At 50.7% G+C, this 13,030-nt stretch overlaps 1 protein-coding gene across 2 annotated transcripts in view; it reads left to right on the top strand.

Annotated features, from left to right (window-relative positions):
* Positions 1-12,262, top strand: part of ZC3H3 (zinc finger CCCH-type containing 3) — a 334,659-nt gene extending 322,397 nt beyond the window's left edge. For both annotated transcript variants that reach the window (XR_004644830.1, XM_034763723.1), the window contains one exon: positions 6,373-12,262. Coding sequence is in view for 1 of the 2 variants with exons in the window: in XM_034763723.1 (XP_034619614.1) it covers positions 6,373-6,404 (32 nt within the window). In the remaining variant the exon portion in view is untranslated. The remainder of the gene's footprint in view (positions 1-6,372) is intronic.
* The last annotated feature ends 768 nt before the right edge of the window (positions 12,263-13,030 follow it).

Below are 13,030 nucleotides of genomic sequence, written 5' to 3'. Positions count from 1 at the left end.
AGAGCTGATGAAGAGCAAAGGGTCCAGCACCTGTGATGCCTCGGGACCAAACTCATCTCTCACAGCCCAGGGCAGTGGTTGATTCATGTCTTCTAACCCAGTGGTTCTCAACCGGATACCAGGGACTGGCTTGCTGCCATCCTAAACTGTGTCAGGGAGATCAAAGGGACCGGCGCCGGTCCATGGACCGGTCATTGAGAGACACGGTTCTGGATGGAGCAGGACACACGGGCTCATATGGATCAGTTGGAAGGAATCAATCTAGATCGGGGTTTCTCAAACTTCATCGCGTCCCCCTTCTGACAACAAAAATTACTACACGACCCCAGGAGGGGAACCGAAGCCTGAGCCCGCCTAAGCCCGAGACCCACTACCCCGGGCAGGGGGGACCAGAGACCAAGGGCTTCAGCCCCAGGCAGAGGGCCTGTAACCTGAGCCCCACCACCCTCGGGCTTGGGCTTCGGCCCCGGGCGGTGAGGCTTGGGCTTCGGCCCCGGGCGCCAGCAAGTTTAACTCCAGCCCTGGTGATCTCATGAGAACGGAGTCCCGACCCACAGTTGGAGAACCACCGATCTAGATACGTAATAGCACTGCCTGATGTGCACAAACAAAATCCCCAGCCCCTGTATTGCATCCGAAGCGTCAGCCCGATGTTCTAGGGGCGTTGGGGTTTTATCGCTGAGCTGTCATTGCTAGGCAGTAAAATAGATCAGATGCATGGCCCCAAAATCCCTGAAGCGCCGTCTCCTCCCAGCTCTTTCTACAGGTGCGCTCTTGTGTGCTGAGCTGTGCTCCCCTTTGCTGCGCAGCCGTGGTGTGCGTTTAAGGGATCGGCTTCCTGCTGGGTGTTTCTGGGGTTTCCTCCTTCACCAGGGCGCTGGCTTTCTGTGGCAGTGCGTGGCTGGAGCAGAGCAGCAGGATTTTCCCTGGGTCTCTGTCCCCGCTAAGGCCCGGTTGTCTGCACTGCATTGCGAGTTCACTGCAGCCGGGGGAGAACTGTCCCTGCCCCTAGCCGCCTTTTTACACCATCTAGAACACCGGCATTAACTCTTTGCTCGCTGGTGCTCACATGCAGCTTCCAGCCCCTGCCACTACAGCATTCTCAGAGCACTCAGACAATGTTAGTCCCCCCCTTTAATTCCTCTCTGGAGCATTTCTCCCCTGCTGGGGACTGGGCGTGCCCCCGACCTACTGCCCATGGCAACTTCTTGGGGACACAGATCCCTGGGGGAGCTGGAACTGGCAAATGCTTTGCTGCCTGCTTGTCAGGGCTTGGCGAACCCATTGACCCTCTTGTCCGGGCTGAGTAGGGCCAGGGAGGTGTGGCGGGGTGTGAGTGGGTGCAGAGAGCTGTGGGTGTGTGCGTACATGTGAGTGGGTGCAGCGAGGTGGGGGGGTGCCTACATGTGAGTGGGTGCAGAGAGGTGTGGGGGTGTGCCTACATGTGAGTGGGTGCAGAGAGGTGTGGGGGGGAGGTGTGGGTGCAGAGAGGTGTGAGTGGGTGCAGAGAGGTGTGGGGTGTGCATACATGTGAGTGGGTGTAGAGAGGTGTGGGGGGGTTCGTACATGTGAGAGGACATAGATAGGTATTTGACTGGGGGTGAGGGAGGACACATTTAATAAGTAGTTCAGAGTGCAGAGAGAGGGATCTTTCCGGGGGGGAAAGCAGGAGGGACAGGAAATACAGCAGAGCAAATAAAGAAACCATTGTTAGCTCCCTGCATGCTGGAGTACTTAGGGAGGGTGTCTGTCCCCTAAGCCCAGGACTTCACCTAACCTGTATATAATAAGCAGAAAGGTGGGAAGCAGGCGCGGTAGATAAGGAAAAGAGGGAAGAACACATGTTCAGACACTGCAGAAAATGACACGGGCGTGACAATGTGGAGAAAAACAGAAAGAAAAGCCCATCTCTGTTTGCCAAGTGTATGAACCGGCAAGTGGACTGGTAATGCACCGTTCAACATTGCAAAGGTGGGGACCTGTCCTTTCACCTGGGCTAGCAGGCTTAGTCCTGGGGCTAGCAAGTGCTGTCATTTGCATTCAAGCTGTTCCATCTTCCCCCTCCCCAACAGTAATAGCACAGAACTGACGGCAGTTGCTTCTTGGAAGCTGGAGGATTTACACACTGAATGAGGGCCCCATGAAGTCACTCTTATAATGTCCTTATTGAGTTGTTAATAGATACTTGGCCGTGTCATGTCAGCCTGCCTCTTGGCAAAGGTGAGCGTCAGTTGTTTGATGTAGCAGCAGATGATTTGAGATGAGGTGGTGCCGTCTGATGAGGTTGATTGTCTTGTACCTAAAGTCTGGGTATACTGGCCCTGTGCAATGATGATGTGGTGAAGAGCTGGAAGGGGAGGAGGGCATGGAAGAAGTGGGACTAGCTACAATCAGTATCCATGTGATGGCTTCTCGGTGAAATGGGCTCTCGAAAGCAGAGAACTTGTCTCCCCCGGAGTCCGAGAAGGGCTTTGAACTCTCCGAAATGGCCTGTCTCGTCCTGTGTGCTGCGCAGGTGAATGCAGGTCTCTAAAGCACTCTGAGATCCTCACGTGAAAGGGGTGATAGCAGCACAAAGTGCTATTGCCACTTTCCGTCCCTCTCCACGGCTGGTGTTTGCAGCTGGATAAAGTTCACTCTTGAATATGGGAATGTTTAATCTCCAATGATATTAAAGCAGTGATTGAAGTCCTGGGGAAGTCCCTGTGTGGCTGAGAGCAGGGAGCCCTCCGTTTTAGACACATGCTCTATCCCCGCAGGCAATTCGTAGTTTCGGCGCAAGGAGCAACTCTTTTCATCCTGTACTTTCACAATAGAGCAGGCCTAGCAAACTAGCTGCAACTTTTTGAACCCTTAATTGATAAATTTGCTGCATCAGGAAACCACAGCTGTTAACGTAGCCGCTCGGGGACTCTGAGTATCACAGAGCTGTGAAGGTCAGAGGTACCTGTATACATAGATTGGCTCATTGGTATAAGCAGGTAAGGAACTAAGGCAGAATCATCACTGTAATGAAAATGAATCATCCAAGCCTGGTTTCTGTAAACATCACATCTTCTCTGTGGAGCCAGCCAAAGGGGGGTTTGGGAACGGTATCTTCCAGAAGATGGAAGATCAGATCCTGAAGTTAGCACCAGAATAGCAAGACTGGAAGAGACATCATTGAAGAATAAACATCTGATGAGAAGTGTCATAAATCTGAAGACTAAATTCCAACTCTTAAAAACTTACATGTGGCTGGCGTTAAATTACGGCTGTGAAACGTAGACATTCAAACCCATAATACACTAACTACAATCCTTCAAATTATGGTGTTACAGAAGAATTCTGAAAATATCTTGGATACACCATGGAACCAGTGACAAGGTTTTGGAGATGACTGGAACTAGGCAAACAGTAGTGAGCAATCTTACATAAAGAAAGATTTGATTTGCAGGATACTTTTAAGAGGTCCCCGGGCAATGCACGTTTCTGGGCACTGGAAGGGAAAGTTGGTGGCAGAACAACACCAGGCAGAAAAAGAAGACCATGGATGTGGGGGGCGGGATGTCCCAAGTGGATCAAAAGGATTATTCATCCACAAAGAGATTAGCAGAGAACTGTACAGAATGGGTTACCATTATTGCAAACTTCCAGAAATGGAGATGCCACATAAGAAGAACAGTATCTTCCAGCCCATTGGGAAAGAACCAGAAACCAGCATTTCTCAGCTGTGCTGTTTCCTGCAGCTTAGCCCTCCCGTGAAGGATCCTGTTACCAGGAGGTGTGTAAATCCAGGGCAGTTTGGGAAGGACGATGTTTTCGTCTAAATAGACGAGGGAGACAAAAGATGGGAGGGGAAATTGAGGCACAGAGAGGGGGAGGTCACTTTGCAGGTCGGTGGCAGAGATAGGAATAGAATCCAGGTGTCCTGAGTCCCCATCAAGTGCTCTATCCCCTGGGCAACACTGCCTCCCCATTAAGAAGTATGATAACTTGCTTTCTAGTTAGGTTAGCTTCCTAGCAGTGAGAGCAAATATTGTTTTCAAACTGAAATGAGGAAATACCCCCCACAAAACATTCCTGCGTTCGTTGGATTTTTGCAGCACCCGCGTAGCTTGTGCAGCTAGCCCAAGGGCACAGGGGAGTTGCAGAGAAGGAGGGTTGCGAGGATGCTCCGGGGAACAGAGAACATATCCGATGAGAGGAGACTTAAAGAGCTTGACTGAAATGTAGCAAAAGGAAGGCTGGGAGGAGACCTGATTCCTCTCTATAAATACACTGGGGGGGGAAGGGGTTCTGAGGAGGAAGAAGAGCTAGTTAAGATGAAGGACAATGTCCTAGAATCAATCATAGAATATCAGGGTTGGAAGGGACCTCAGGAGGTCATCTGGTCCCACCCCCGCACAAGAGCAAATGCAAATAAACTGAGCATCAATACGTTGAGGCTGGAAATTAGAAGGAAGCGTCTACCCCTCAGAGTGAGGGTGTGGAGCAGTCTCCCAACACAAGCAGCGGGGGGGCAAATAACTGAACTGGTTGTAAGATGGAGCTTGGCAAATTTCTGACCAGGATGATCTGACAGGGTTGCCTGCAATAGCAGGGGACTGGATTCAGCGACCCAGCAGGTCCCTTCCAGGTGTCTGTTCCAGGGACCGAAGCAGGATTAGAACCCCTGTGTTCACACCACTGGCCCAAGCCCTGTTCTCTCACTAGCCTTGTTAGCAGAGGCTCCCTGTTATGGAGAATCTCATTTAATGATCGTGAGCTTGGCCCTGCCAAGCCAATCCCTGCCCCTGGCTGCTTACAGGTTAAGGCCCTGCCGGGTAAGACTAGACGCATTGGGAGATCCACGTTTAGGGTTATTTCGGTTTTCCAATCTCCCTTTCTCCTGTGATTTGAAGCTGGGTGGGGAAGAGGTTTGCCAGGGGATGGTGTTAGAAGCGAGCCTTTAGGGAAGGTTTGCATAAGGAGAGGCTGGGAACCCAGCGGGCCCGGTTTGGGAGGTGGCTCATGGATGGAGACAGCGTGGAGGAAGGCATGACGATGGGAGTAGAAGGAAACCAAGGGGTATGAGCAGCAGAGCAAGGGGAGCCCAAAAGATGAGCTCTAGGCCCAGGTGGGACTGAGCGGGACCCTGGGGACTGGGCCGAGAGTGCAAATGGATGTGAACTCTCCCTCCTCGCCCCTTCCCCAGTAACACTGCCTGCCCACCCCCACCTCCAGCTCAGTGAAAGAGGGTTAGTCACACTGGCTTAGCAGCAGCTGCTGCCCCACTAAATGCCACTAATTTGTTTTGGGAGTCAACCGGATGGCATCTGCCCAAGGGTTGGAATTCTCCAGTGGTTCACAGCTGCCAAGAAATATGGGCTAGTGGTTGTGTGTGTGTGAGAGAGAGAGAAATACATACACAACCTCTAGTCAGAGCTGTAACTCAGTGCTCATCTAGGCGACCTTCCATTTAAGGATCGCAAAACGCTTTGCAATCACTAACGCTGGCAGGGGATGGACAGAGGATTTCCAGTGTATTGATGAGAAAACTGAGGCTCTGAGGAAAGAATGGTATTGTGTTAAGTGACGTGCCCAAGCTCATACGGCCAATGAGTAGCAGAGCCAACAACAGACCCCTGAGCTATTACCCCTCGTCTTACCCACTAGACTGTCTAAAATGCACCCTGCATTGGCACAGCCCACATGGACACAGTTTGCTCAGAGTTTAGCTTCCCACTTACATACTTTTATGCTCTGCTCTGCCCAGAGCATCCGTAGGCACTCTTCATAGCTCACATTAGACCCCCTCCCCCCCCCCTGTTTTGGAAGCTGTGGTTCGGTTCCCTGGCAAACAAATTGTAGGGTTGGCTAGTGGTGGGGGTCTGGTGGCCGCTTCCTTCTGTGCTGGGTGTCGCTGTGAGGTGGCTTGTTCAGCCAGGTGCACATTTGCAGTGTGCTCCGAAGGTGAGATGGCCCCTGAGCTAGCAGCTTCCTGGCCCAGCGGAGGATTTGAAGATGAGGACAGGGAGCTCTCGCTGTCCTTAGATCTAGGCTAACCTCTGTTCTTATCACAGCTCCATTGGGGGGGTGGGGTGGAGATCATGGCCAGTGGCTGTGCTCCCGCACGGTGTCCAGGTGGTGATCTCCGAATCCTATTCCCCTGTGCAGGCAGGGCCCTGGCCTGGTCACAGAAAAGGGAGCAGAGTTTGCCCCTCTAAACCCAAATTATAAATCTAGCATGTGCATAGCTATCTTCTCCAGCGCTGTGGCCCCTCTGCCCTTCCCACAATACATCTGGGGCTCACCTCTAACCACTTCCTCTGCCATAGATTTATATTCCCCAACTGCCAGCTACTACCGTCACCACACTCCTCACCTTCCGCTTTCTCCTTCTCTTTCCAGGGAAGCCGCTGCAGATCAAGCCCAGGCTGTGAGGTCAGCTCCCTGGATTCAGCATCTCTCCCGCCCGCCTCATGCACTGGTCCATTCAACAGTCCAGCAGCCGAACGCCTCAGGAAACACAGCGGCCAGGCCGGGCCCGGCACCTACCTCAGGACAGCAAGACGGGAAGAGGCCTCCTCCTGATTTGTGTTCCGTTTCGATACGTTCATTTGGCCTGGAATCTGGTAACAGTAAATTACTCAGGTTCTCCCAGCCCCGTCGTGCAGAGAGGCAGCTTTGTAAGCGTTTTAATTTTGGAATAAATGATCTTTTAATCTGGTTTATTTAAAACAAACCCCTTCCGAAGCCCCTGTTTAACTTCAGCTTCCCCGGTCGTTCTTGAGTTAGCAAGAATGAACTGTTGTGATCAGATTAGGCTAAACGGGGCCCATTGATCAGACCTGCAGCCCTTTGCACCCGGGTTCTTGGTGCCATCTTTGGAGTTTTGCAGTTGCAGTAATTCTCCTCACAGAGATTTGAGGAAGGGACAGGAGTTAAAGAAACCTAACTCTGTTTCTCTTCAGTGCCGGGAAGCCGCATTGCCCAGTTGGGTATATTTCAACAGCACTGTCTGTGAGTGGGAAATTATACCGCATGATGAGAGGCTGGAGAACCTCAGCCAGCCAAGAAGTGCAGCAATTGCCTAGAAATGAGGATGTGAGCTTCTTACAAGCATCAGGATAGGAATTTGTTTTGGGGGTGAGTGGTGTGCAAGGGGGCTGTGGCTTTCGGTAGCCAGGTGCTTAAGGGAAATGCGTGACCCAAACAGAACAGCCACATGAGGTGAGCTCTGAAGCCATTTCAGAGAAACAGTTATGCCCTTGTGCCAGGAAATTGTGGGGGGGGGGGGGGGGAGCGGGGAAGGAAGCATTTCTGAATTGAAAAACAAGCTCCCTAATATCTAATGCACGCAGAGGGATCTGTTTGCTAGTGATTTGTCTGCAGCTGAGGGGGCTAAGAAGATCCTGTGATCCCGCAGTGTGCGGTGGGGCTTTGCAGGGTGATCATCTTCCCCTCCGAGAGGAGAGGAGACCACAAGGAGCTGCGGTGAGACCGAGGACAGAAGGTGAAGTCTGTAGTCAGCGCAGTGGGTTCCATGCTGAGCACTGCCTTGTGATCCCGCTGCTTTTCCCGTCTGTATCTGGTTCATGCAAAGAGCCGAGGAAAGCAGTCTGGTTCAGTATTCCAGGGAAAACCACTAGGCTTGTAAAAGCCAAGGATGACAGAGTCGGGAAAGAGAGAGGAGCCGAGGACTCCGAATTAGACCTTTGTTAATGGTGATTTCTCCACTGTGGTGATAGCAGGGTGCAAGGAGACAGGTCTATATGGAATGTCGGCTCCCACCTAGGTTTTAGTGCCCTTCTCAGCGTGAGCTGAATTCCAGCTCGTTCAGTTCAGGGCCAGGGAAAATCACCTGTTTGCTTGGTTTAGAAGCCAGCATTCTCTAATGATCTGACAGGTTCATATCATGATTGTTTAGTGCATCAGAGACACTGTCTGCTTAGTTCCCAAATGTACATGCCAAATGCCCACCTGGATCAATCCACCTCCACCCCCGAGAGGAGCTTGTAATATTCACAACTCCTGGATTTCCTTATTTTTAACTGGTGTGTTTATTGTGGGTCAGACTCTACTGAAATGGAGCCCCAGTGATGATATAAACACAACAAGCATTTGGTTTAAATCTAGAGCTGACCCAAACCAAACCCCCAGAGCCGAACACCTTTGCACCAGCTCTGCCTTTTACATACGGCTCCTATTCTGATATTGGCCCGAACCGGGACCCCTGGATCCAGATACCCCAAACTTGGGAACATTCCAAACCCAGAGCGTGATCTGGGTCTGACTTTCCCTCTCTTTACGCCCAGCTTTGGAGCATTCAGAATCAGGATCCAGACTTAGCAGCCTCCACCCGTCTCTAGTTAAAACCAGACACATTTGCTAAACCAGTTCGCAACTTCTCAGCATGTGGGAACTAAATCGCTTGACGCTGACACATTTTATGTCACGTATCCCTCTCGCCCCCAAGGAGATGCCCTGGAGCTGGGATAAGGGCACGGTTATCACATGTCGATGCCTTTCTCTCTCACGAGGTCTGATCAGCCAAAGTTGCTCCAGCAGCACCCTCCTGGAGGGTGTTAGTTACTCACCACAGTAGCATCTCTCGGTCACTTTGCATATCAAGTCAGCTGCTGCAGAGTTTGATTGAAATTTTTGCGGTGAGCGGTGAAATTTCCCCCCTTCTGTGAATCTGCCTGGCTCATCTCCTCCCTTCACCACAGAGCAACAAGCTAATAAAAGATTGATTGTAACTATAATTGCAATCTGCCGAGGTCGGCATTTCCTCCCCGGCTCCTCGCTGCACTGAGGGACGGAGGGAGCATGAGGGGGGTCGTTAGCAAACACCCAGTTGATTGGGCTGTTTTTATTTCCCCCACTCCGTTTCTTTATCTCTGTGATTTAGCATCCTGTCGCTGCGTGTTCCCACTGAGCTGAGGAGTGCTGGCCGGGCAACTTCCCGAGGGCGCTGCACGTGGAGAACTGCAGGGGAAGGTTTTCTCTTTTTTTGTCTCCATCATTTTAAACTTTAGGGGGTGGAGGTGATTTTTAATGGGTGTCACTAAGTTTCCAAGGATAGCTCCAGACATTCCCATCAGATCCAGCTTGCAAAAAGCACGGAGAACCCCAAAAGGAATCCCGGTGACATAAACGTACTCTGCAGTGAAGCCAAGGAGGTCCATACAGGACACGTCACATCATGGGAGCGCTAGGACCTCAAGATCGAAAGCATCTACAGCAGCCAGGGAGATCCCCAGTAAGACATCAGATGCAGGGAATGGTCTGTGAGAACGTTGCTTCGGTGAGGTTCCCTGGAGTTAGGTCAGAGGATAGTCTAAGCATTTGGTTATAGTGAACCTTAGGGCCGGATTTGTCTCTTGGTCACTCCTATGCAAGACAATGGGGACTGAATGGGAATATCTGAAGGCAAACTTTGGCCATCATTGTTGCTCGGGAGATAGAGGCTGGAGAAGTAAATATTATCAAGGTTAATTCACCTTATGGCCAGGAACCAGCCTCAGTTTCCCCACTAGACCTTCCTGATGTGGGGAGATACAGAGGGTCCAGGGCAAAGAAAAATCTTGAACTGAGAGGTCCCAGGAAAGCACCACGAGGCCCTGTCTCCTTCCAAACTCCTCCCTCTTCTAGTAGCATGGCATAGTTACTAGCCTGGTATCATTAAATGGAAGTCTGGGGCAGGTGGTGATGATGGTTTCGCATCACGTAGCTGGTTCGGTTCTCATTCCTCAGACGGGCAGCAGCCGGTGACACACGCAATGGGAGGTTAGCGAAATCTTTCACCCTTGCGCCTGCCTAAAGCCTATGGACTGCTGTGTGTCAGTAAAATACAGATGCGCATAAGTGCCGGCCGAGTGCTGCCTAACTTACCGCATATCCAGGGAGCAAACTGGGCTGCCCCGGCATTGCCAGCATGCCCCCCGTCGAAGCCCCTGGATTGCGAGGTCTGCGTGTTTCTCAGCGAAAGGGAAGAAATCCGAGGTAGCGTGTGAACTCTGAAATCCAATAGCCAGGCACTTTTTATTTTCAAGGTCTTTTGGCAACATATTTCCCTGGGGGAGCCGAGCTCTCAGGTGCAGCATCTTCAGGTTCACAGTGACGGGAGAAGGGCCTGTAATGTATTCTCTTGGGGACAGGCAGCCGCCAGATGCATCGCCCGCAGGTTTGCAGTGGTTGCAGAGGGGTCTGTAATGTCTATGTGTCTTGCCACTAAGGTTTCAACTGCTTTTTACCCCATTTTCTTGCAGGGGCGACAGAGATGCTAGGAGGCCGAGTGAAACTGAGGGCACGTAGTAAGTCAGTAGCTGGTTGAGGTTAGATCCAGGGAAGTTTCTTGCCTTGATGTATATTTTATAGCCAAGCTGTTGTGTGTTCTCTACCGTAGAGATTTCCTTGGCTCTCCTCGTGTTACAGGCCCCTGCCTGGACTCTGCTCTGTGGTGTTCTCCTTCCTTGACTTTATCAGGTAGAGATCATGGCTGTCCTGGTCTGCCCATGCCTGTCTGTGTTACAGCCACGCCACACGTTACCCGTGAGTCAGCGTCGCTGAGACGTGTGTCTAGAAAGGTTTGACCCTGCTGGTGCACCGTCGAGGCTGAGTGAACACCCAGGGCCCCTGGCTATCTCATCCATTCATTTGCTCTGCTCCAGGGTAGGATGATGTACATTTAACGATGCTCTTTAGGGACAATGGGCTTGATCCTGCCGGGTTCTGAGCATCCTCGACTCCTGGTGATGGCTTTCACATGTGGTGCTCCCCACCTTCCGCACCAGACCCATGTTCTGCTCTAGCTCCCTGCCCTCATCCACGGCAGTGGGAATTGTGGGCCTGTTAGATTCCTTGGGGATGAATTCAGTTCAGGTGTTGGGGTGGGGACTGGCTTGGGATGGAGTTGCTATGCTGTAACCGTATCGTTCTGATTTGGTGCTTGATGTTAACGTCACTGTATTTACTGCCGGGGCAGGACTGAGATTCCTGGAGGGGGGAAGTGAAATATGCAGAGGCTTGGAAAACTGTAGTAGCCCAGAGAGCTTCTGACTTTTCCAAGTACCAGCTGCCACTCTGAAACTTCCAGGAAGAAGCGTCTCTTTAAGGGGGCTGAGGCTGGTTGTTTATAGGGTGTGAGTTACATCGCAGGATTTGTTCCAGGAGGGACTGACAGATAGTGTGTCGCTCAACTGCCCAGCGTATCAGCTCTCGGGTTATGTACATTCACTGGCACAAAGTACAACCAAAGCTGCCATGTAACTAATTTCCAAACCTGAACGTTTTGGCACATATCGCTGCTAGCTTTGTGGGCTCGCTCTGTGCTCTGTAGCGGCAGGGAAGGGAGCATGGTCCAGTGGTTAGGGCAGGTGACTGGGAGTCCAGAGACCTGGGTTCTATTCCCACTTCCAACTTGGGCACGTGACCCCTCAGTTGCCTCATTGTGGTGTTACACACCTTTGTGAATTGCTAAGGAGCGCCAAGGTTGGGGGGAGGGCTGGTCCGGAAGATCTTTAGCAAACAGGGGAGAGCTGGCGGATTTCAGAGGGGCGAAGGCACCTTAAAAAGGCTAAATTACAGCCAAACTTACTTTGAGGCTGCCCGCTCTCCCCTTCCACCCAGTCTGGTTGTGGGGAGGGGGAGGGCTGCTCCCCGGGGCGTGGGTAAACGAATGGGAGCGAACCTCAGATGTAAGCTCTGAAGGCCGCAGTCAACTCCCTGCCACAGCTCCTCGGCACAGCTCAACGTGTTGACGCCAGCTGGGGATCCAGTGTTAATTTTGCTCTTAGTGTGTTTTAAGCAGCCCAGCCTTATCGTACTGCCTTGTTTCAAGGGAGTGGAGGAAGTTAGGCCAGGCCCCTACTAGAGAAGCAATTACGTCTAACTGAACTAGCAGGCATGGGAACGTAGTGCCACTCAGTGGGAAGGGTTTGCCCTCGATGTCAATATGCTGTCCTACCCGCTTGCAAAATCAAGAGGACAGGACCCACAGCACTGACTTGGGCAGCATAGGGTTTAAGGCAGTAGGAACAGGCTTCTGAAGCCTGAGAATCGGTGTCCATCCCCACTGGGGTGACGTTCCTTGGAAGAGCCATGAAACGGAGTCTGTTCAAAACTACCTTTCACTTTGTGGTCTCTATGCTTCGTTTGCTGTGAAACTCTTAGCTGTGTTTTAAAGGAAGCTATTTTGAATAAAGAATTCCGTAGTCACTGTTGATACTAAATGGCTTTTGTTAATTGATGCTTTTTGATATTTAAATAAAAGTGAATGAATAGTTTGTGCAACAAATTGCTGCTTTGTGGCTTTGTTCTTTCTCTGATGTACGATCAAAAGTTTCTCCTTATTCCCAGCGTTACCAAGGTAGTGCCTGGTGAAAATTTTTCATCAAAACCCTATTTTTGGGCAGGGGATGAAGCAGACATTTTTGTCAGAACCATTCCATTGTTGAAATTTGTCAGGTTTTTCTTGACTGACCAAACGTGTGGCTTTTGACAACTGAAATCCCAAAATGTTCAGTTTTGGGGGAGTTTTTGATAAAAACCAGAGTTCCGTGAACATTGTTTGACAAACATTTCAGTTTTGTACATTTTTAGCAGAAAATAAAATATAGTCACTTGCACAGCTCTAGTTAATGGTGTCTAAATATTAATGTCCATGAGTGTTTAGGAAAGGAATGCATGCGCAGAGTGCAGAGGACTGGATTGTACATTTGTCTAGAAGAAGTAATGTACACACACTGTATGTAGAGATTATAGAAATGTCTTGAAATTACCCAACACACAGAAGACATTTTCCTGGGGAGATGATGTGTACATGGTAAGTAAATCCTTCTCCCTCCGAAAAGATTCCCTTTACATTTTCAGAGGGGGAGCCATGTTAGTCTGAATCTGTAAAAAGCAACAGAGGGTCCTGTGGCACCTTTGAGACTAGCAGAAGTATTGGGAGCATAAGCTTTCGTGGGTAAGAACCTCACTTCTTCAGATGCAAGTCAAGACTGCTCATTCTTGTTGCTCTTCTCTGGAACCTCTCCAATTTCTCCACATCTTTCTTGAAATG

This window comes from Trachemys scripta, chromosome 2, assembly GCF_013100865.1.
Source record: "Trachemys scripta elegans isolate TJP31775 chromosome 2, CAS_Tse_1.0, whole genome shotgun sequence".
In the NCBI taxonomy this organism is placed as follows: Eukaryota; Metazoa; Chordata; order Testudines; family Emydidae; genus Trachemys; species Trachemys scripta.
This window is presented reverse-complemented; position numbering and strand designations above follow the sequence as displayed.